The sequence below is a fragment of the Leucopleurus acutus genome (assembly GCF_964270905.1).
Source record: "Leucopleurus acutus genome assembly, chromosome: 7".
NCBI lineage: Eukaryota > Metazoa > Chordata > Mammalia > Artiodactyla > Delphinidae > Leucopleurus > Leucopleurus acutus.
Window position 1 is genome coordinate 42780658 of NC_139150.1, and position 26563 is coordinate 42807220.

General features: G+C 34.1%; 1 protein-coding gene across 3 annotated transcripts in view; it reads right to left on the minus strand.

Annotated features, from left to right (window-relative positions):
* VPS13A (vacuolar protein sorting 13 homolog A) overlaps positions 1-26563 on the minus strand; it is a 238885-nt gene that overhangs the window by 66955 nt on the left and 145367 nt on the right. For 2 of the 3 annotated variants that reach the window (XM_082843241.1, XM_082843240.1), the window contains exons 39-47: positions 25687-25919; positions 15006-15098; positions 14191-14547; positions 12942-13043; positions 11471-11629; positions 11040-11295; positions 9534-9694; positions 4569-4672; positions 589-871 (exon numbers count right to left, since the gene is read on the minus strand). In XM_082843241.1, coding sequence (XP_082699367.1) covers positions 589-871; positions 4569-4672; positions 9534-9694; positions 11040-11295; positions 11471-11629; positions 12942-13043; positions 14191-14547; positions 15006-15098; positions 25687-25919 — 1748 coding nt within the window. The remainder of the gene's footprint in view (positions 1-588; positions 872-4568; positions 4673-9533; positions 9695-11039; positions 11296-11470; positions 11630-12941; positions 13044-14190; positions 14548-15005; positions 15099-25686; positions 25920-26563) is intronic. The other variant, XM_082843242.1, reaches the window with a different exon arrangement.

Sequence of the window (26563 nt, forward strand, 5' to 3'; positions counted from 1 at the left end):
TTAAAAGAAAAAGCATCTTTATAGGGCATAAAATCCTTTTAGAAAACTAGCACAAGAATAATACAATGTAGCAAGTTTTAAGTCTAGTACTATCATTTTAATACTAATTCTCATACATGTTTGAAAAGTTAGTATCCATCTTTTAAATATACATGAAATATACATGCATGGAAAAGACTGAAAAATATATATTTTAGAAATGAAATGATAACTTCATCAGAAGTGCTACCTTCAAATAATGTGATTATAGACAATCTTAATAATCTTTATTTTCTAAAATTTTCTACAGGAATATCTATTACTTTCATAAATGATTTTTAAAATGGCATATCATATTTGTGTGTATGAATTATATTCAACTTAGTAACCAGATTCCTAAGGTAAATCAGTGGAAAAAAATTTTTTTTAATCTTCTTTCATATAACATGACTGAAACATTTCTTTTCCATTTGAAGAATATCTGTACTGTCTATTCACCAGTACTGTAATTTTTATTAGAATTTTAAAAAATTGTTTTATTGTTCATAACTTTAAATAACTAAAGCTACAAAATCAAAGACAGGAGGGCATTAAAAAATTCCAGAATACCTCTATATAATAAGCAATTTTGTAAGGAAGAAGATTTCGGAGTAGAATAGGTGGCCACAAATGCATTATATATGGTAAGTCCCAACCATCTTCTGAATACACTGACACAGATGTCAAATTATCTTTTTCTGGGACAATATTAATGATAAATGGCTTCTTGGAAGGGTTTATAGCTCTACATTGCTTCTTGAGAAAAGTGCCATCATTTTTTATAATTTCTTCAAAATCAATTCCTTCACACATTTGATAGTCCTCATCTTCTGGCTTCAGGGAAAGGAGTGATCTACATAAAAGATTAAAAAATACATTTTAAAATGCTTTAAAAGAAAATACATGTTTAATTGTTTGATTACAGCTTTAGAACAATGAAATTATCTCCCTCCATACTATTGTAATAAATTTTTATATTTTCACATTCTTCTTAGAGATAGGTAAGATAGACATACAGATACCAATTTCCATCTTAACTTTCTGGAAACCAATCAAGTTATTTGGCTTCCAAGAGAAGAATATTTTTCTTACAAACTTGCTGTCTTAGAAGTATGTTTACAAGATAATAACTGGTTTCTCACAGAAAATACGTAATCATACCCGTCATATATGCAAAACACACACATACAGCTGTGACTTAAACACTTAACTTAAAGAAGTTGGCTTTCCTGGAATATGTGGTCCCAAGTACATACCATGATTGAGTTTGTGAAGCAAAAATATATTTCTACTGAAAAATTAATCACCGGGTATTCAAGGTTAATCAAATGAAAGCTTTCAATAGATACTTAGCTTTACAGAAATGTTGAGCATAGTTGCAGAAGTGGTTGTAAGACAGTAATAAAATTATTAGGTGTCACATATGATTAATCCTTATATTTAAAAATCACATTCTTTGTTTACATTGCAAATGTACTTTGGGTTTAATAATTTTTTTAAACCTAAGGTGTGTCCAAGTATAAACACTTAAGTATTTTTATACTTGTAAAACTAATTACCTATAATTGTGACACTATCCCTTACTGTGTGACAAGTGTCAGTACTATCTCTAGCTGTGATTGTTTTCTTAAGCTCTAGTCCCCAAAATTTTAAATATCTACTACATATTTCTGTAATGATGTCGGATGGTGCCTTAAATTGCTAAATTGAACTCTGAACCCTCCACACCCACTTCTCTGTGTGTCCTTTTTTCAGGAACTTCCAGCTATTGGCACTCTGGACTATAAAATAATATTAACTCTTCCTTATTCCCCCCTTACATACATAGATATAGTTACCTGTAAAATCAGTTATCAGATTTAGCCTATTTTACTTCTACATTCTCTCTGAAATTTCATTTTTTTTCCATCAAGACATTTATTGGACTATTATTTACCAATGAGAAGGTAAAACTGAAAATGAACAAATGAGTAAGTCATTCTTTACTCTTAAGGAGATACCAATCACATGGGAAATGTACTACTGCACTGTGATAGGTACCCCCCCTCAAAAAAAACCCAGATGTATACTGAAGACTAAGGGCATGAAGAGTGTGGTTAACTCTTTCTAGACTGGCTGCAGAGTGTTTTCCAGAGGTCACAATTTTCCCCAAAAGCTTTGTTTCTGAAGGGTAGAGCTGAACTAGAGACATATGCAAGGTTAAAGGAAAGTTTAAGAAATGAGTGAAGAGAAAACATGAGAGACAGATGATCAATGGCAAGAGGTTTTGAGTGAGAAGAGCTGATGCATTAAATGGTCTTAAAACAGAAGAACACCAAATGTTCTGAGAGAGGAAGAAAGAAATAGATATTAAAGATGAAGATAAAATTTATATAAATGGGGCAAGACAATGAGCGAGCAACTATCCCAATGTGGACTTAACCTTTCAAATTTCATATTCCAACATGCACACTACATTCCAGGCAAACCCCTAGTCTTTTATAGACCTGTACAAATCCTGTGCATTCATGCCTCCTTATCTTTGTTATGCAATTCCTTCCATTTAAGATTGCCCTTCCCCACTAATCTCCACATTATTATATTTTAACTACAATTCATGTACGTCTCTCAGGAGTTAATCATTAATCCCTTCTTTCCTTTTCATAGTTTTCTGCAACTAAAACTTTTTCTGTGATTCTCAACAACCCATTGTTTTCTACTTTCTGTACCTATATATCAATCTCTCAAGCAGAATAGCCATGCCAATTCCTCTTGGCATCCTACAGTAGTGCCTTCCACACAACAAAACACTTGGTAAATACTTCTTAAATGAATTAAACTTAAGAATAAGTATACCTAAATTCTACAGAATGATATCCATTTGTTAATTTAAGACCTCACATCTTAAATATGAGTATCTATATCTAAGCATTAGATTAGAAGAATATCTAATGTGAAATCCAAGCTAGTCAGTCATTAATAATTCTAATTAAGATAGATTAACTTTCATGTAACAAATATTTAGCCTTGAACAAAAAAGTGTAAAGATACTCTAATGGCCTAACTTTTCTCTTCTATGGACAGAAACACAAAATATATAGTAATATTTACTAAAAATAAAGCAGAGTGTCATTAACTTTTATTATCCAAGGACAAAATGGATTTCCTCACAGAAACTTTTGAACATATCTTACATGCTACTTTTTAATCTACTCTTATAACCCACCCCAAATCCTCTCTAGAACAAGGTCAGATACTATAAACAACTATTTTGTGGTTGTTCTCTAGACAACATAACTCTTTCCCTCAGCAAGTCTGAACTAAGCAATAAAACTCATTAGAGTTAGAAGGTCTAGGCAATAAAACACTCATTAAGGTGAGCAGGTCTACTCTCTGAAAATATGTGCCTAAAACTGCTAGGCTGTCTTCTAAGCATTAGGGACCCAATCTTGAACTCCTACGTATGGGGCAGAATAAATAGAGGTAAGGAATATTTTAGCACTGCTTGTAATTTTGCCTCCATCCTTTTGTAGCACAGGTCTAAAGGTCCATGTCTAGAGTGTGTTGTGAAATGGTACTTAACAAACTATGATGCTTATTCTGAGGAAGTTTTTATTCTCCAAGAGAGCTTAATCTCCCTAAAAGAGATTATCTTCAATTCCAGATTAAATATCCTAAATAATAATAATACTTGTTTGTAATATTAAGCCTATGATTAAGAAACTAGCCCATCATTAGTACTGTTACAATTTTAATAGTCCTTTCTTAATACATAAAAGATTTTATATGTACTATACAGCTGACCCTTGAACAACACGGGTTTGAACTACACGGGTCCATTCATAAGCAGACATTTTTCAGCAAATAAAGTACTTGATGACTAGCAGTTGGTTGAATCCATGGATGTGGAAATAGAGGTGTGGAGGACTGACTATGGCACTTGAGCACCCAAGGATTCTGGTATCTGCAGTGGGTCCTGGAAACAATCCTCTATGGATACTGAGGGACAACTGAATGTATATTTTTGACTACATGGGCGTCAGCACCTCTAACCCACATGTTGTTGAAGGATCAACTGTCTACCTCTATTTATATTACAATTCTATCAATGAACAATTAATAGATAAATATGTAGATTAAAAGATAAAATATTTTACATTTTCTAAAGAAATTTCTTAAAAATTCTATCATAAAACCCTAGAAAAGTAAAAATCACTTCATAATAGTGTAAATAAATCTAGAAGCCACCACTCATGCTCAGTAAGAAATTTTTAAAAAATCATAAATATATACGACTATGGCCATGATAGTTATATTGCAAGCATGTAATTTATATTTACTAGTGAAAGCATAGATAATTTATAGGATATACATTATATACATTAAGTTAAATAATATTTCTTTAAAAAAATCTTCTAAGAGTGCCGAAACTTAAATAAGTTAGATGAGATATTAACAAGATAAATTTGATCATGGTTTGATAACTTAAAGATAGATATAACTACTAAATCAGAAACTAAAAAGTGTATAAGAGACCTTAGGGCAAACAAAAGGATAAAGAAAAAAATCACCGGTAAGATGCTAATGGTATGTTAAATTCACTTCCAGGTGAAGCCGTTCCCAATAAGGTGTCCCCTCCATAAACATAAAGTGGTATTGAAAAATGATTTCTAATCTGGGAAAGAAAAGTAACATTTAGTATCATTAATCTAAGAATCTAAAGACATTTAAAAAATATTCCATCTAAATATCCCAGCAAAGGAATTATCAGGCAATATTTATCTTGCTCATATAAATTAGAAAAAAAAATCCAAACATGCAATTATCCTTGCTAAAAATTACAAGGAAAGTTTCTAGTTTTAGAGAAAAAGAATCTCAAAAACAAAACTTTAAAAATCTTAGAAGAAAATAACATCTTCTTGAACTTGATATAAGGAATAACTTTTCGTTTAGACAAAAATAGTAGAAAAAATTAATAGGAAAAATATTATATCCAAGTTTTAGATGTCTATATGATAAAAGTGAAAACCAAGCCACTGGCTGGCAAATGTCTACCTTTTTACATCACTGTTGTATGCTACTCATTGAATCAAAGAGTGTGTAGGGAATAGCTCACCCACTGAGTAGCATACAACAGTGATGTAAAAGATTAACATTATTTTGATTAACACACATTATCAGATAAACCTCCGTTTATATTTAGCTTTGGGATAGACAAAAACAAACTCGTTAGTAACACCATTTTCTTGTATTCTTTCTATATCTTACTAAAATCTTTATATTTTAAAAATCATACCAAAATATAAAACATACTGAGTGCAAACTAAAAACTGATAAATATATAAACTTAACTACACTATATTTTATTTCTAGATAAACTGCTCTACCAATTTAAAAGAAGAGACATATATTTTCATTTCTATGAAAGTACCTATAAGAAATTTAACATTAATGTTTTACTATTTAATAAAATTCAAAAATAATCTACGATAATGACGCAGCCCAATTGTCATCTTTTATTTTATTTTATTTTATTTTTAGCGGTATGCAGGCCTCTCACTGTTGTGGCCTCTCCCGTTGCGGAGCACAGGCTCCGGACGCGGAGGCTCAGCGGCCATGGCTCATGAGCAGCCGCTCCGCGGCATGTGGGATCTTCCCGGACCGGGGCACGAACCCATGTCCCCTGCATCAGCAGGCGGACTCTCAACCTGTGCCACCAGGGAAGCCCTGTCATCTTTTAATACAGTTCATCATAAATCAAAAATGAAAGAGAAGGAACCTCTGTTTTCAGCCCTGATGGAAAAATAGAGACCAGATATAACTTCCCAATATAAACAACCAAAACACCAGGGAAAAAAAATACACATGAAGTAATGGACAAAAAGGTGGCACAGGAAGGAAGGAAAGGAAGGAAAGGAAAGGAGGGAGGGAGGGAGGGAAAGAAAGAAGGAAAGAAAGGGGGAGAGGAAGGGAAGAGAAGGGAAGGGAGGGAGGGCTAGAGAGAGAGAAAGAGGGAGAGAAAAGAAAGAAAGGGGGGGAGAGAGGGAGGGGGAGAGAGAAGGGGAGGGGAGAGAGAGAGAGAGAGGAAGGAAGGAAGGGAGGAAGGGAGGGAGGGAGGGAGTAAGAAAGAAAACTCCACCAAGATAAGCCCTAAGATTGTCACCTCATCTTACTACCTGGAGAGTTTCTGGATTACTGTGTGGAGAAGGAGAAGTCAAACAGAGCCCAGTCTGAGTTGAAGAGATAGATATTAGAATGTGGGAAAGCCAATGAGGCTTACTCTAACAGCACATTACATGAGAGAGAAGACAGCTGCATGGAGAGGTGAGAGTTACAGAGAGGTAACTCCTGAGACTTTAAGAGTGCCCCCTGTTCCAAAGACTTCAGTACAGTACTGTCTGGCACATGCACATCAGTACACTGTCTAAGGCTCAGTAAAGATCCATCTGAAAGCTGCAGGCAGAACAATCTCTGGTGCTGACACACAGTTCCTTTTCTAACCAACCAAAGTGGTAAAATCTTGTTTAGTACAAAGGGTATTGGTTACAGTGCTTTACTAGTGGGGCAAAATTAACCTTAGGCTACGGGCTGCTCGAGTCTCACCTAAGAAGTTTTAAAACAAGCAATGAAAGGATCACTTTCCAACTAACATAACTGCGTTGGAGAATTAAGTTCAAGAATACATAAAGGGGTACAAATACATCTAAAGCACCTGACGAGGTAAAATTCACAATTTTAAGCAACTGGTAAAAAAATTACTGGACACACAAAAAGAATTTTAAAATGACCCATTAAAAAAATGAATAAAATGAAACAAATCAGAAATGAAACACATGACAGAATTAGTAGACAAGGATATTAAAACATTTATATAACTATACTTGATATGTTCAAAAGTTAGGGGAAAGCTGAGGATATATAAAAAGACATGGAAAATGTAAATAAAAATGCAAGTTGAACTTCTAGACATAAAAATACATTGGATGAGATTAAGAACAGATTAGACATTGAAAAGTGAACTTAAAGACATAATAATAGAAACTATTGAAACAGAAACATGGGGGTCAGGGGAAACTGAAAGAAAAAGTGAACAGAGCATCAGACAGCATAAGTTTAAACACTCTAATATATACCTACCTGAAGAAGAGAAGAGAGGGGGAAGACAGAAAAAAATATTTGAAGAAACAATGGCAACATTGTTTTCTAAAGTTGATGAAAACTATAAATCCACAGATTCAAGAAGCTTAAAAGACTCAAGTACAAGAAACATGTAGGATTCATCTCAACCAAATTTCTTAAAACCAGTAATAAAGGGAAGAAACTTAAAAGTATATAAAAATAAAATCACACATTTCATAGAACAAAGGTTAAGAATAACAGCAGACTGTGGTCAGAAACAATGTAATAGAGTTGATAGTGAAATGACATCCTAAAAGTATGGAAAAAATAACTGTCAATCTAAATTTCTACACCCTGTGAAAAGAAAAGTGAAGTAAAAGCAAAAATAGTTCACTGACAAATTTCATTAAAGACAAAATTACTAGAAAAGCTCACTCAAGAAGTGACAGATAATATGAATAGCCCTTAAAGTGAAACTGTCGTTTAAAAACTTAAGAAAAACATTACAAGAAAACTCTATACCAACACCCCTCATGAACATAAATGCAAAAACTATAAACGTGAATTTAGCAAATCAATCCAACAATATATTAAAAGGTTAATACTTCAAAACCAAATGAGGTTTATCCTGGGAATGCAAGGTTCATTTAACATTTAAAAGTCAATCATTATTTAATATAATAATTAAAAATCAATGTAATTCATCATATTAACAATTTTTTTAAAAGATCCTCTCGATAAACAGAGAAAATCATTTGACAAAATGCAACATTCATTTCTGATTTAAAAACTCTCAGTAAACTACGAACAGAGGGATCATGAACAACAACAACAAAAAAAACAACTCAAAATATACTAAATGGTCAAAGACTGAATACTTTTCCCCTAACATTGAGAACAAGATAAAAACATCCACTTTCATAATTTCTATTCAAATTGTACTGGAGATTCTATCCAGTGCAATAAACAAGAGAAAAGAAAATAGGGCTTCCCTGGTGGTGCAGTGGTTGAGAGTCCGCCTGCCGATGCAGGGGACATGGGTTCGTGCCCCGGTCTGAGAAGATCCCACATGCCGCGGAGCGGCTGGGCCTGTGAGCCATGGCTGCTGAGCCTGCGCGTCTGGAGCCTGTGCTCCGCAACGGGAGAGGCCACAGCAGTGAGAGGCCCGCGTACCGCAAAAAAAAATAAACAATAAACATCAGATTGGAAAGGAAGAAGTAAAAATATTTTTATCTGCAGACATCATAACTATCTCTATCTATAAAAAAGCTACTAGAATAAATGTATCTAGTAAGGTTGCATAATACAAGTTAATACAAAAACCAAATGTATTTCTACTAGCAAGAAAAAATCAAAAATTAATATTAAAAATGCCAACTTAATCAAAATTTCTAAATAAAAATTGAAAACTTGAAGTCTAAAATTTAAATGGAAATGGAAAGGACTTAGGCTAGCCAAAACAACTTTAAAAAAGAACAAAGTGGTACAACTTGTACTACCTGATTTCAAGACTGAGGATAAAGTAGTAATCAAGACAGTGTGGTACTGACATAAATAGATCAATGAAACAGATTAGAGACCTCAGACATAAACACACACAGATATGGAGATATGGTCAATTTATTTTTGACAAAAGTGTCAAGGCAATTTAATGGAAAAAGGATAATCCTGGTCAGAACAAATGAATAGACAAGCGGAAGAAAATGAGCCTCAACCCTCACTTTATAGCATATACAAAAATTCATTAAAAATGGTATGTGGTATATACACAGAACAGATTACTACTCAACAACATGTAACTGCATGCAACAACATTAATACACAAAAGTTGACACATACAAAATTATCCTGAGTGAAAGAAGCCAGACTCCATTCTGTACTTCATTCATTTACATAAAATTCTATATTGTGTAACTAACGCACCACAAGAACATATAAGTGGATGCATGGGAATGGGGAGACAGGGGATGAGGAAACTTTTTGGGGTGATAAGTATGTTTATTACTTTGATTGCGATGAAGGTTCATATGTGTATTTTTTGTCAAAATTCATCAACTTTAAATATATGCAGTTTATTGTACATCAATTTTACCTCAATAAAGGTGTACAAATTTCTCTCACTGTATTCTCTAATTGAAACGAAAGAATAAATACATACTACAAAGAGCTAAAACAAAATATTGACTTTTTTGGGTTTTGTTTTTTACAAAATAATATTCCAAAAACATTTACAAAATATTCCTACAACTGCTTGTATTACAGTAGTATAATTACTGATAATGATTATTCTTTTTGCTATTAGCTATATTTCTATTACAGTTTGTATTCTTTTGGTAGTAATTTGCTTTAGTTTTTTTTTTTAATTAGCATACAAATATACACAATATGACCTCACAAAAAAATGAATCATTCCGTACCTGCACTGGGGAGCGAATTGTTACCTTCTTACTTCCTTCCACTGCATCAATTTGACAAACAATAGATCTTTCAACTCCAGACTCTCTGTGTCTTACAGTGTACAGTCGTTGTCCCACTTTTGTTAAAGGGATTTTATCAGCAGTAGAGTGGTTAGCTGGTGCTAAATTAAATATACATGTTTGAAAGTTTTTATTATAATTTATCATATGTTAATTTTAAGTAGACATTTTAAACCAGAAACATCAGATGATTTCTTAAACTTATGAATAATTATCACTGAAAGCTACACAAAGGGATATTTTAAGAATCCACAATACATACCTACATCATTCATTTAAAACCTTCAAAGCATTTTACCAAAAAAAGTTTTTAATTGAAAAAGAAATCTCATTCAGTAGTTTAACCTAAGACAACAACATAACCTTTTAAAAATAACTAACTGATGAGAGAAATTACTAGAAAATACAAGAACACTGTTCTCTGGTTTGCTGTCATAATAACCAGAGCCTAATACATTCAGGCAGTCATTGGCAACTACCAAGTAGCTGCAATTTTTCAGTTTTTAAGTTTTTCCACCAACCTGTGACACTTTGTGATATCTAAGGTTTGATTAAAATTTTACAGTTTTATCTAATATATATATATACATATATTGTATTGGGGTGAATTATCTATTTATATAACCTTCTTCCCTACTATCCCATAAAAATGTCAGTTTAAAAACAAACAGAGGTAAAATTGATGAGAATAATTCATGGACAATGCTGGGACAACACCTGAAACCTAGCCACTGTTATGAATCATTTCCTGACTAGGAAAAAGTATTAGCTATCAGTTTTAGTACCCCTCCTCCATGTCTAATTAACCTTTCTAATATCCTCCCTTCCATAACTACTTAAATGTCAGAGTGTCAGAAAGTGGTGTCAGTGAGGCTTTGGGACTATTTAATATTTAACTTCACAATGACTATATACTATGATAATTTAAAAATGTATTTACTTTCACCTCTCATGAAAATGAAAAACTTCTGGGAAACATAAAGGACAAAGGAAAAAAACCTCTACCTCAATAGGCAGAACACAAAAACCATTTACAAACCCCAAAACCATTACCCTGTGCCATTTCATGAATTCAAACCTTATTCTGAATTCGTTCAGTTGCAAAACTGGTGCAATTCTACTGAGTTATACTAAAAGTGATTAAAACAACCACCTATAGCTAAGTCTGTAAATGCTGACTGAGGATGAGATTTAATAATTTTCCTCTCCAAAACATAAAGTAGTAAATTACCATACTCTAAATAAAGCAGTGGCCAAAGAAAGTCAGAATTTGAAATACAAAGATAAAGTGACAACAGCAAGCAAAGCCCTGCAAAGGAAATAATGAAATTTGCAAAATATTAGAAAGGAGATAAAAAACCTGTGAGATACCACAAATGAGTAAAATGGGATATAAAATGTAACTTAAAAGAAATTAAAGCCCCAGGAAGGTAATTTATCACTTACTAAGAAGAATGAAGAAGAATTTGCTGCTTAGGCTGGTCATTGCATTGAAATGATCATTGTCTTTAGTTCGGATATAATCCATACTTAAACTCTCCTCATTTTCCAATACATATGATTTTGCCATAGGTACGCTGAGCACACTAAAAGAATCACTTGGTGAAACAGAGATACTAAGTCCAAGAGAATTTAAAATCATAAATGGTGCTAGATCCCTTATGAAGGCAGCTGAAGATCCAGTGGCAGCTTCTGTAAATGCCTAGTAAGAAAGGGTTATCATAAATAAAAGAAAATGTAGAAAACTAAACGACAAGCAGAACACTAATGGACATATGACAAATAACTAAGTTAACAAAAACTTCTTGTTCAATAAAAGAAAAGGGTTAACTCAGACTAGTACACCAATGTTTAAAGTTTCAAGTTACTTTTCTTACCTTGACTAAATTATTTAACATTACAAGGCCACACTTGGATAATGTAATGTTTAGTTGGTCTTTTGAATGGAAAGTGATGACAGTTTTATATTCTGGTACCTTGTAATTTTCTTCTTCAGTACTTGACTCAACAATGGCCTTTTTGGCTTTCTTTTTCATCTAAAATAAAATATAAATTGTAGAAATATGAGAAAAATTTGTTCCTAGGAGCACAACATAACTCATTTTGCAAAGGAAAAGCAAACATTAGACAAATTCCAATGACAGCATCAGAGAGAGCAATACATTTTATCAGTTCCACTGCCTTACTTGGAATTACTTGGACATCAGCCAACTAAGGTCGCATTGGATAGAAGCAGTATTGGAAGAAAAATTCTCCGCCTCCTCAGTTATACTAAAATGGCAAGCACAATTTAGAAGGGAAAATAACCCCTAAAATTACTAAATGCATGGAGCATCTGAATGAAAATTAGAAGCCCATACATCATAGCATGTGGAAATTCAGGGCAAGAAAAGTCGTTTAATCTACTGGTGCTATAAATGCTATAAATAAAGAACAGAAACCTAGGGACTTAAAAAGTCCAACAATAGTTGCAGAACAGTGCCACTAGGACCTAGGGCTCATGTGAATCAATACCACCTACCTCTTTTTAGAACTCACAGGTCTACTGCCTATGTGTATCCTGACCTAACAACCGCCAAATAAGTTCCTTTATCCAAATCTTTTATCTGAAATATGTGGAAAATCAAAAGTCCTGGTTTAATACAAAAAGCTGGATATGCCAAGCTAGTCACCTTTACTGTTCCTTTAACTGGCTTTAAACCACTGAACATTTGTCTGCAGGTTGATTGAATCATTATTAGGGAGGAGATATGCTAGGAATGCTGCAGTCTCTTGCTTCAGAAGCACAATTTCATCCATCTAAAGGTCCTGATTCGTATGATTACATAAATTCACACTATATTTCAAACAAATAATATTATATTTTCTTCTATATATACACCCTTCAGAGATCAAAGAAAACTTGGGATAGACAACAACCTTCAAGAAAATGCTGGCGATATTTTAACATGACAGTTATGTGTGGGGACTCTGAAGCCAGTATTTAATTCCACCTCTTCCAATTTAAAGGTATTATTGCTTTATGGAAGTCCTTTAACTTCCACAGTTTCAGTCCCATCACATGTTAAAATGAAGTTTAAAACTGTATATTCTTCAGAGGTTTGTTGTAAGGGTTAAAGCAAAAGTAGATTATTTAGAACAATGTCTAGTGCATAATAAATGCTACATAATTATTTGTATTAGAAGCCCATGAGGCAGTGGCCTTGGGTTTGAAAATTACATTCAGAGGTCAAACAAGGAAGCATGTGGAAAGGCTCATAATGAGATACCTGAACTCTGTTGCGATTAAAGTATGTGTAATGTGGACATCCTCAATATTTGAAAAAAATTTTCAGACTTCAAAAATACCTTGATTCCAAGATTCCATGGTCTAAAATCCTCAGTCTGATCAATTTCTAAGGGTTCAAGCAAAGGTTCCCACACACCAAACATTTCATTGTAATAATGTACCTAGAGAGAGAATTTTTAATTTTTTAAATAAGGCACTCTGATATGTTCTAAAATGATCTTCCATGCTGTTTCCCACCAGCATTCCTTTTGGCTGTGCTATTTCTTCCATGTGAAAACCATCTGCATGCCATTCATTAGTTTCCTCATGCTCTCCTCACTTGGCTAACTTCGTGGTCTAGTCTTCACAATTTAATCCAGAAAAAAACTCTCTTTTAGGTATCTTTCCTTGACTTTCAGGCTGGGCTTAACATCGAAAGCTGTGTTCATCTATCAAACACTACTGACATTTTTTAAACATATCTGTCTACCTCCACTGACTTTTCGAAAGCCGTTGAGGCAAGTAACATATGATTCAATGAGTATGCACTTATTTGAATTCTCTGAACTTCTTGGACATCCTAGATCAAATCCTCTGCAAAATACAGATAATTCTAGCTAAAATTTGGAAAGTTGAAATCTAGTCTGTAAGTTCCACCTCTATTAGCATATAACTCTGTATCAACACAAATGTTATAGGAGCTTATAAATTTTCATATTTACTGACTTAGGTAGAGTATCAGATTAGTTTCTACTTGACATCAACTCAATTAATAATTTAAAGCAAAATATCTCTGGGATGATTCTATGTAGATAAATTCTGAAGCAAAATATATGTTCGTTCAAAGCAAATATCTTCCATATAACTAAAGGACTCTCACAAAAATCTGAAAGACCTTGGTGGAGTCTCACTACATTATAAAGATTCTGCGTTATATAAAAGTATAAGGCATATTTTTCTCATTCTTTATATTACTATTTTAGAAGAGATTAAGAAATAGTCTATTATCATTTTAAAGGAAAAAGGATATTCAATTTAATTCTTAAAATTAAGAATTTTTCATCTACTCAAATCTATTAATATCATCAACTTTAAGATGAATGAAACCAGTTGAAATATAAACTTAATATGGACATGTACTCTAAAAGTAACATACACATAAAAACAACTATATCAAGGGCATAAATTTGTACCCTTTCTTCCAAAAGTTTTGTGAACCAACATCATACTTAGGATAAATTTAATTTAAATGTTTAAGTAAAAGTCCCCAAATAGTCCATGTATAGCATTATTTGTTATAAAATCTGGAAAAATACTACATATGCTTACTTCTAGCTCAAGCTGACAGTGGAGATTTATTAGGGAACTCCAGTTTTTGCCTTCCCCTGAGAAACGTGACTTTGCCAAAAGCATAGGTACTGTTCGATGACCAATTCCAGCACCAAGAACTAGAAAAATAGAATCAATGTTCATTCTTATTATCTCTCCTTTGGGTACCAATTCAGTTGGGGAAGCTATTTTTTCAACTTCATTTGGTTCTTCAAGAAACCACATTTTTAAATTCTTTGTATCCTTCTTTTCCCATAAATGTGCTGTAGAAGAAGCAGTTTCTTGTGGGATGGTTTCCTTAGCTGTATAAAGTGCTGAAGTTATGGTAATCACAGTGTTTATGATAACTGGTGAAACCTAAGGGGAAAAATTTAATTAAAAAATCTACATAAACCACTTTCAAAAAATACACACTTCAAAAAACATTAAATATATTTGTAAAGGATCAAGAGGAATTAATATTGAACTAACCTTACTACCAAGAAATAGTAGATACAATTTGCTGCCCACAAAAAAGTTTTTTGATTATCATAACTAATTTCAATAGTTAAAATATTTATATGTCGATATTAAACGGATCAACTATACATACTATAAGGATGTTAACTACAGAAGCAGTCAACTGCCAGTAACAAAATATATGAAAACATTCATTATAAAATATGTATTAAATATCATTTTAAAATTACGTGTCATAAAAGATTTTCAAAAATAGCTTTTTTTTGGCTTATTTAACAAAAGAGTTGCTATAATAATTGCTTATTTCTAAGTTTTATTAATTTTTTCAAAAGGGCACTGACTACATTGTAACTTACCTTCAGTGTCAGGGATTTTACTGATAATTCGATCACTTGTGGATCTGTACGTATCTGAGTAGCTTGATAGAACAAGTCACAAGGCTGCAAAACCTGTGAGAGAAAAACCAATACTATTAAATTAACATGTTCTTAAAATATTTTTATTTAAAGACTTGCCCAGTAATAGATAAGTATGTTAAATAAACAAGTTAGTAAAAATAACTATTTAAAAACAAGTGAATCGGGCTTCCCTGATCGCGCAGTGCTTGAGAGTCCGCCTGCTGATGCAGTGGACGCGGGTTCGTGCCCCGGTCCGGGAAGATCCCACATGCCGCGGAGCGGCTGGGCCCGTGAGCCATGGCCGCTGAGCCTGCGCGTCCGGAGCCTGTGCTCCGCAACGGGAGAGGCCACAGCAGTGAGAGGCCCGCGTACCACAAAAAAACAAAAAAAAACAAAAACAAAAAAACACAAGTGAATCAATAAAACATTTCTTAATTATCCTCTTATTCATTATTTATAAAAAACAGAAAGTACTAACATTAGCAACACTATTGATATAATAAGTAAAAGAATTTCTTAAATATGCTTAAATACATGAAAATTCCTCAAAACTTGTATTCTGTATTTTATTTTACAGAAGTCCCTTGGAATCCCTGGGGAATTGGTTCCAGAACATACACACCTGTCCCCTACCCCCTACCCCTCACCCATGGCAGATACTAAAATCCAAGGATGTTCAAGTCCTATATATAAAATGGCATAGTGTTCAAAGACAAATGCTATATGATTTCACTTACATGTGTAATATAAAAAATAAAAAACAAACAATATAAATGAACAAACCAAACAAAAGAAACATGTAGATACAGAGAACAGAGGGCAAGGGGTGGGGGACAAAACGGGTAGGGGTCAACTGTATGGTGACCGATGAAAACTAAATATTTGGTGGTGAGCATACTGCTGTGTATGCAGAAGTAGAAAAATAATATTGCATACATGAAACTTATATAATGTTATAAGCCAACATTATCTCAAGAAAAAAAAGGCATAGTACAGTCAGCCCTCTGTATCCACAGGTTCTGTATTTGTGGATTCAACTGTGGATTAAATTACTAAAATAAAACTTTATCATGGTATTTTTTTCCATTATAAAATGAAGTAAAATGAATTAATCTATATAGGACAAGCTACAAAAAATGAGAAGAAAAAATTATAAATACATTAGACTTACTAAATAATTCTTAATATAATTATAAATTAACTGAGTTTTCCCTAACTATGGTAAGCATAAATCTGTCCTGTAGCCCCTAGTGACTCACGTTCCTCCCAAATGCAAAATATATTCACCACCTCCTAAGGTTCCCTTTTTAATATTTATTTACTTATTTAGCTGTGCTGGATCTTAGTTGCGGCACATGGGATATTGGCTGCGGCATGCGGGATCTTTTGTTGCGGCATGCGGGATCTAGTCCCCTGACCAGGGATCCAATCCGGGTCCCCTGCATTGGGAGTGTGGAGTCTTAACCACTGGACCACCAGGGAAGTCCCCCTCCTAAGGTTCCTAATAGTCGCCTCCCATCATAGCCCAAAGTCCAAAATCTCATCATCTAAATCTGTATCTCACCACATAATCAGTTCATCTACATCTCTCATTAAATAAAAATTCTAAAATCTCATCCCTCTCATCAGCTCAAAGTCTAAAATCTAAATCAAGTCCAGATGTTGATGAAGTTCCTGGGTGTAATGTATTAAGTACAACTGCTGGGGCACAATTTCTCTTAAAACTGAAACTAAGATGAGTTGCTTGCTCCCACCACTCTCAACATAGAATGGTGGGACAGATATAGGATAAGAATTACAGATATTCCAATTCAAATACAAGGCAGAGGAGGTTCCTTAAAAAACTACAAATAGAACTACCATATGACCCAGCAATCCCACTACTGGGCATATACCCTGAGAAAACCATAATTCAAAAAGAGTCATGTACCAAAATGTTCATTGCAGCTCTATTTACAACAGCCAGGAGATGGAAGCAACCTAAGTGTCCATCATCGGATGAATGGATAAAGAAGGTGTGGCACATATATACAATGGAATATTACTCAGCCATAAAAAGAAACGAAATTGAGCTACTTGTAATGAGGTGGATAGACCTAGAGTCTGTCATACAGAGTGAAGTAAGTCAGAAAGAGAAAGACAAATACTGTATGCTAACACATATATATGGAATTTAAGAAAAAAAAATGTCATGAAGAACCTTGGGGTAAGACAGGAATAAAGACACAGACCTACTAGAGAATGGACTTGAGGACACGGCGAGGGGAAAGGGTAAGCTGTGACAAAGCGAGAGAGAGGCATGGACATATATACACTACCAAACATAAGGTAGATAGCTAGTGGGAAGCAGCCGCATAGCACAAGGAGATCAGCTCAGCGCTTTGTGACCACCTAGAGGGTGGGATAGGGAGGGTGGGAGGGAGGGAGACGCAAGAGGGAAGAGATATGGGAACATAGACATGTATAACTGATTCACTTTGTTATAAAGCAGAAACTAACACACCATTGTAAAGCAATTATACTCCAATAAAGAGGTAACAAAACAAAACAAAAACAAATACAAGGCAGAAGGAAGCCACTAGTCCAAACAAGCTGTGAAATCCAGCCAGATAAATAAGTTTCTTGATTAGATTTCAAAGTCTAGGAACAATTCTCTGTGGCTCTCAACTCCACCCTGAGTCATCCTTCCTTTTTTTTTTTTTTTTTTTATAAAAGGTTGCACAGGGCTTCCTTGGTGGCGCAGTGTTGAGAGTCCGCCTGCCGATGCCGGGGACATGGGTTCGTGCCCCGGTCTGGGAGGATCCCACATGCTGTGGAGTGGCTGGGCCCGTGAGCTATGGCTGCTAAGCCTGCGCGTCCGGAGGCTGTGCTCCGCAACGGGAGAGGCCACAACAGTGAGAGGTCCGCGTATCAGGAAAAAAAAAAAAGTTCGTGAATCTTTAATAAACATGTGCATGTGTCTTTCTGAAATATGGTTTTCTCTGGGTATATGCCCAGTAGTGGGATTGCTGGGTCATATGGTAATTCTGTTTTTAGTTTTTTAAGGAACCTCCATACTGTTCTCCATAGTGGCTGTATCAATTTGCATTCCCACCAACAGTGCAAGAGGGTTCCCTTTTCTCCACACCCTCTCCAGCATTTGTTTGTAGACTTTTTGATGATGTCCATTCTAACCAGTGTGTGGTGGTGCCTTACTGTAGTTTTGATTTGCATTTCTCTAATAATTAGTGATACTGAGCATCTTTTCATGTGCATGCACCCCAAGGTTCACTGCAGCACTATTTACGATAGCCAGGTCATAGAAGCAACCTAAATGCCCATCGAAAGACGAATGGATAAAGAAGATATGGTACACACATACAATGGAATTTCACTCAGCCATAAAAAGGAATGAAATTGGGTCATTTGTAGAGACGTGGATGGACCAAGAGACTGTCATACAGAGTGAAGTAAGTCAGAAGGAGAAAAACAAATATCGTATATTAATGCATATATGTGGAACCTAGAAAAATGGTACAGATGAACTGGTTTGCAGGGCAGAAATAGAGACACAGATGTAGAGAACAAATGTATGGACACCAAGGTGGGGAAGCGGTGAGGGGTGGTGGTGGTGGTGTGATTAATTGGGAGATTGGGATTGACATGTATACATTAATGTGTATAAAACAGATAACTAATAAGAACCTGCTGCTGTATAGAAAAAAATTAAGTAAAATTCAAAAAAAAAGAAACTATTTTCTAATATAAATGACTATGATATCAATTAAAGTTCAACTAATTGCAACTTATCAAAATGTATGTGGCTAAAACAGCTAGCTGGCCATAAATATCTTTCTCAAAATTCCCAATAATCATAGATGTTTCCTTATATGGTTGTTCAGCTAAGGATCTCCTTTTTTAGACTTCTATTTCCATCTGTGAAGGAAGAAACTTGTGACCAAGCAATAATCCACCTACAAGTTGAAAAGTCATGTTAAAAAAAAAAGTCTGCGTGATATAAAAGAATGAAATTGGAACATTCTCTAACGCCATATACAAAAATAAACTCAAAATGGACTAAAGACCTAAATGTTAAGATGATACTATAAAACTCCTAGAAGAAAACATAGGCAGAGACCTTTGGCATAAACTGCAACAATATTTTTTAGGATCCCTCTCATGAAGCAAAGGAAATAAAAGCAAAAATAAACAAATGGGACCTAATTAAACTTAAAAGCTTTTGCACAGCAAAGGAAACCATTGACAAAATGAAAAGAAAACCTACCAAATGGGAGAAAATATTTGCAAGTGATATGACCAATAAAGGGTTAATATCCAAAATACAGAAACAGCTCATACAACTCAACATCAAAAAACCAAACAATCAGATTAAAAAATGGGCAGAAGAACTGAATAGACATTTTTCTAAAGAGGACATGCAGATGGCCAACAGGCACACGAAAAATTGCTCAACATAGCTAATCATCAGAGAAATGCAAATCAAAACCACGGTGAGGCATTACCTTACACCTGTCAGAATGGCTATCATCAAAAAGAACACAAAATACAAATGTTGGCGAGCATGTGGAGAAAAGGGAACCCTTATACACTGTTGGTGGGAATGTAAATTAGTGCAACCACTATGGAAGACAGTATTGAAGTTTCTTAAAAAACTGAAAACAGAACTACCATATGACCTAGCAATTCCACTCCTGGGTAATAGCCAAAAAACCCAAAAACCCAAATTCAAAAAGATACATGGACCTCAATGTTCAAAGCAGCATTATTTACAACTGCCAAGACATGGAAGTAACCTTAGAGGCCATCAACAGAAGAATGGATCAAGAAGATGTGGGGTGTGTATACACACACACACACACACACACACACACACACACACAGGAATACTACTCTGTCATGAAAAAGAATAAAAATTTGCCATCTGCAGAAACATGGATGGATTTGGAGGGCATTATGCTAAGTGAAATAAGTCACACAGAGAAAGACAAAGATTGTACGGTATCACATGTAGAATCTAAAAAATAAAACAAACTGGTGAATATAACAAGAAAGAAGCAGACTCATATTCTAGTGGTTACCAGTGGGGAGAGGGAAGCAGAAAGAAGGGCAATATAGGGGTAGGGGAATAAGAGGTACAAACTATGAGTTATAAAATAAGCTACAAGGATATACTGTACAACAGAGGGAATATAGCCAATATTTATAATAACTATAAATGGAGCATAACCTTTAAATATTGTGAATCACTATATTATACACCTGTAAGTTATGTAATATTGTACAGTAACTATGCTTCAATTAAAAAAAAAAGTCTGCTTGAAACTATAAGCATGCTACCTAGGCAACCTTGCAAAGTCCCCAAGGAAAAAAACAGGAGCAGAGAAGTTATCTCAAAACTTCATGGTAGTTTAGCTTCTAGTTATTTGTGAAGTGCTTTAGACACAGACACAGACACAGACACAGACACAGACACAGACACAGACACACACACACACACTAAACAGAAGGCTATTGCTAGGTAGAGTGAAATGGTCAGCAATTTTAGAATGATATGGAGAATGGGGCTGAAAAGACAAAAAACAATTTCAGAATCTGCCAAAAATGGGCTTTAATATGGGCCCTAGTAAGTACTCCTGGCTGTCAGATGGGACGCAGAGAGAAATACTATATACTAGTGGATATGAACCAGGAGTAAACAAGGCTTTACAACAACTGCAACCCAGCCTCCAATAAGTTTAATTCCTACTAGATAAAGGTAAATTGTTCCCAGCCTAGATGTCTAACAAAGAGCAAGTGAAAACCTCCTTACAGGAAGAAAATAATCAGTGAAACCTCTATAACATTTCATTATACTGTCTGGCATTCAATAATAAAGTATCTGATATAAGAAGAAACAAAAACTAAAGAGAAAACAGAAATAAACAGAGATGACTCAATTATTGGCATTATCAAGAACAAACTTTAAAGTAATTTTGATTAATATGTAAAAAAATGAATGACAGAGGGGTCTATAAAAAGAAATTATATAACTTAAAAATGCAATACTAGAAATTAAGAACTTGATAATAATGTTTAATAGCACACTAGACAAAACAGAAGACAGAATTAGGGAGAAAATTAGGAAAAAACATCCAGTGTGAAGATTGGAACAATATGAATGGAGAATAAAGAAATGCGCTTAAGTGACATGGAATATGACTAAAATGTCTAACAAGAAACTGAGAGTCAAAGAAGGGAAGGAGAGAGAATATGTGACATAGAAACAATATCTAATGAGATAATGACAAAGAATTTTCTAAACCTATGAAATACACAAAGCTACAGATTCAAGAAGTACCACAGGCTCCAAAAGAATAAATATAAAGCACATCTAGACATACCATGAAAGTTTTAAATGTACATAGCTACCAATTTAAAACTTTATATCCAGCAAAATTATCCTTCAAGAGAGAAAGCAAAATAAAGACATTTCCACACAAAAACTGACAGTATCTGCCACCAAGAGACGACATTAAAATAAATACTAAAAGGGGCTTTTCAAAAAAATAAAAAATAAATAAAATAAAATAAAAGGAGCTTTTCAGGAAGAAAGAAAATGATTCCAGATGTAAAAATGGAGATGTAGGAAGAAGTAAAAAATAACAGAAACAGATTATATGTGGTTAAATATAAATGAATACTGACTGCAACAAAAACAAAAATACCCTGTAGATTCTAAATATATATTGAATTAAAATCTATGACTACTATTACAAAATGGTAGAAGAGGATTTAAAGCATTCTAAAAGCTTTAAAAGTGGTAAAAACATTTATATTAGACTTTACTAAGTCTAGAATGCATGTTATAATATCCAGAAAAATTTTAAAGTCCTATTAATCCCCCAAAAAGAACAATACAGAGAAGAAAACAGAACATAAAACATATGGAACAAATAGTATGAATAGTAGGTCACAGATTTAAAACCAATTACAGTACAGGAGTTACAGAGAGTAAATGCACTAAATATCTTAATTAAAAGACTCCACTATGAAAAACAAATAAATATGCTGCTTACAAAAATACCATAGCTTAAACATAAGGAAACTGAAAGGTTAAAAGTAAAAGGATAGGAAAAGATATACCATGCAAATGCCACAAAGAAGCTGGAATAGGTATACTAATCGTAGGTAAGTAGAATTTAGAAATCATTTCCAGAGATAAAGAAGACAGTTTAATAAAATGGTCAAATCTACCAGCAAGATTTAATACAGAATGTGTACACATTTAAATGATCTAGCTTCAAAATATATAAAGCAAATATTGAAAAAACTAAACATAAAATAGCTAAATTCACAATGAAAATAGATTTTAATAGATCTCGTTCAATAAACTGATAAAATGGACAGGGGAAAAAAAAGGTTCTAAGAGTATAGCAGATCTGAACAATATTATGGACAAAATCTATCTAAATAGAATGCTATTCCTCGAACAACAAAACACACTTTTTCCCCAGTGGACATTCAATATTCATAAAAACAAAACCAACCATATCCTGGGCCATAAGATAAGTCTCAACAAACTTCAAAGAATTAAAATCAGAACATGTTAATAGACAACAGTGATATCAATGTAGAAATCAACAATAAAAAGACAACCAGAAAACACCTAAATATTTGGAAATTAAGCAAAACCCTTCTAATCCATGCATAAAAAATAAAAATGAGAAAGTATTTTTAACAGAATAAAAATACAACATATCAACACTAGTAGCTGTGCTTAGAGGAAAAATTACTCTTAAAAGGCATATGCTGGGAAGAAAAAAGACAGAATACCAATTATCTAAGCATCCATTAAGAAGTTAGAAAAATTACAGCAATTTAACCCAAATATAAAAAAAACAACACAACAACAATAATAAAACAGAAAACAAATGTATAATGAAGGGACTCAAGCAGGTGACATTTTGGTCTTTAGAAAGACTGCCTTTGTTGGGCTCCCTTAAAACTGTGTGCTGACGTATTACTAAATTCTGGCCAAAAGGATGTGAGCAGAAGTGGTATGTGCAACTTCTGGGCAGTGCTCTTAGAATGGGCATCCCTTTTTGCCTTCATGTTCTCTCCTTACCACCACCACTCACCCCCAGCAACCTGCAACGTAGGTACATTGTGAACTATCTTTGAACAAGCAGATTAGTTACAGCCTACGAATAGTGGAACAAGATGGAAAGAGCCTGGTTCCCCTACATTACACCAGAGCCATTAAACTGAGTCATTATTCCATGTTTCTAGAAAGAATACTTAGTTCTACCATGCATTAGCTACCTTTTGGAGGGGGGACCTCTTGTTACAGCAGCCTAATTAATATTCTAATACTAAATTTCATACCTAAAAATTGGCACTACTGCAACAAAGTGAAAAGTATCTGTGACTGATTTAGCAACTGGATAGACAAGGGATATATCAAAATACAAAGCTGACAATTCTAACAATGCTACAGCAAAGTATATGGTAAAACTGCTACTGGTGGTACGTAGGAAGACAGACCATGTTCTTACCAACAACAAAAAAGCCTAAAATTTTAGCTAGACAGGTCTGGCTAGAATCTTGATGTGTATTAGCTCCTTCTTTTTATTGTTTGCAAAGGCCTATAAGAGAAGGGAAAACACTGAGGAGAGCCAAGCTCTAAAGAGGAAACTCAGCAAGAAATAAGACTGTGGCTGCTATTTTTTCTCTGGCAATTTTTGTTAAGATCAGACATGGGAGCCAAAAAAAAAAAAAAAAGATAACAGATGTGGCTATCCCCCTCCCCCAAACCTACTGTTAAAGTAGCCTTTACTAAGTCAGGATGAAGGGAGGATAGGCAGATGACAGATTCGTAAATAAAACAAGAAAACCACCCTGTGAATAAATAGTAGCTTTGGATATTAAGGTTACTTACAAATGGAACCACCGAGATGGCAAACTAAACGTTTAACCAACTAAGGACTGCCAAAGAGACCAGTATCTGGCATACAAAAGCTTGTTATTATTAAAACTGCTAAAACAATCTCCAAGCAATAAACTCAGTAGGAAGTAGGCTGTGAAAACAGTGCAGTTCCCGAAAAAAGAAAACAGCCACTTCAGATGTGTCTACAGTGGATAATGATTAAAAAAAAAAAAAAAAATCTCTCAGAGGGGAAAGCCAAAGCCACATGAGAAAATGAGGACAATGTTCTTTCAAGAGAAAAAAAATCAAAGACTCCAACTCGGGCTATCCAAAGAATTTACTCCACTGCTGGAGCTTAAAGTTTTCACAATTCCACTCAGCAGGATATGATAATTGTTATGAATCAATGACTGTCAAGTGTTTCCCATTCTTTCTTTTTCTGAATGGGTTTTTAAATTGCAATTATCCTGTCCTTACAGCACTGTTATACTAGTGGTTGTGTAGATAGTGGTGAAGTGTGTGCCTGTTGAAAAGTGGTAACTTATTTGTCTAGTACTTAATATATTATATTGCCAGATCAAAAGAAGTCACAGGGAGACTCAACAGAGAAAACTGTCACCTAAAGATCTTGAACTCTGAGCTGAGATTTTATCCCTTGAGGAAGAAGTGAATATGTTCTATGGGTGAGAAAAGACAAGTATGGATTATCTGTATGAACAAAGGAAGAAACCTTTGAGTGGACTGTAAGAAGACCCTCTAGTTGCCACCTGTTATCTGTTCTCCTTTTCTTCCACAGTAACAAATTGCATCTGAGCATAACATAGCTCAGAAAAGAGACCACATTCTCCAACCTTTTTTGAAGGTAAGGGTGGTCATACAGCTACATTCAAGCCAAAAGACTGAATAGAAAAAATACATGTAAAACATCTACGTATAACCTAAAAGAGAATCAGTATGCCCTCCATTTTTTATTTCTTCTCTTTGCTTAGAAGTGAGCCATCAGCCTTGCAAACTAGGGAAACAGTCTATCCTATATCCTAACCAATACATAGGTATTTACTTTTAACAAAATTACATCTTGTATTTCTATGTTGTTAATACTTAGAATATTTATACTTCTATTACTCCTGTAGGAGCCTAAATATTTTTATAAGTGTTTTATACGAGTACTAGGAGTCAGATAGTTAACTTGAAAAGACGTCTTTGAAGAAATGAATTTTAATCAGTTATGAAGAGGAGGAAGGCCAAGAGGATATTACAGAATAAAATACAAATGTGAAGTATGTCAAAACAAATGGCTGATGGTACAAATAAGCCATACGGAGAAAAGGAAAAAACGTGTCTGAGCAAAAATGTCTAGATGGGAGAAAAAAATTAAAAATAATAAAACTGAAACAGCACCAGAAACAATTGGTAGAAAGTCTTAAAGGCCAAAAAGCAGTGTGGAATTGATATGGTTAGAAAGTCAGAGTAAAGTCTTCACTGAGAAGTATCTAGATGAAAGCAACTTCTTAGTGAGACTATCTCCACAAACACATAAAACAATAAGGAACAACTGGAAAAATGAAAAAGAGTTTCAAAGCTGGTGTAATAATAATCTACATTAGGCTCTACAAGCAGAAAGAAAGGTATTTTACAGAGTAAGGTTGGAAAGTATGTAGGCACTTTCTTAAATGACATACACTAAATACAAAATAGTTTACAATTAAGATGATAAGTAAATAGGAAACTCACAGTAGTGATTTTTCCTTTTCTCTTGACTGGAAGAAATGGGCATGCTGTCACTTGGAGATCTTTAATGGCAGCGGTCATTGTATTATTTTCAAAGTCACCTTGCCAACAAATCTCACATTGTGTTGTAAGGACTAAGGCAGGGACATCATTTCTTGTCATATCAGCCACAAACACAATTTCAGGATTTTTAATAATAATATTAATTTCCCACTTCTCTGATTGCTGTACAAGTGCTAAAATAGAAATAAAAACAATGTTTTAAAATAGTTATAAATCTTTCTTATATACATTACTTATGAAAAATTATTATTTATAGGAAAATGTTACTTTCATTCTAAGTAAAAAGTAAAATAAAAGAATCTTAGGTCCCAAAGGAATTTACTGCAACTCTCTTGGTATAAGATTTAAAGAAGGTATAGCCATAAGAATATTTCAAAATGTAGGGAAAAATCTCCACTATTTAATGGCAGAGCTGGAAATAAATCTAGTTTCTAACTGTCAGCTTGACACTCTTTCTACTATACCACAATGAATGAAATGTGTAAAAGATAATAGAAAATTATAAATATTGAATATAACAAGAATAAAAGAGGACTTTAAGTTAAAATACTATCTTTAATTATGAAAAGGAGTGGCTGTTTCATTATTCTCTTTCCGTTTTCTTCCAACGAATTCTTTCAAATTACTGTCTTCAGGGCGAGAGAGAGTCATGGACATATACACACTATCAAACGTAGTAAGGTAGATAGCTAGTGGGAAGCAGCCACATGGCACAGGGATATTGGCTCGGTGCTTTGTGACAGCCTGGAGGAGTGGGATAGGGAGGGTGGGTGGGAGGGAGACGCAAGAGGGAAGACATATGGGAACATATGTGTAT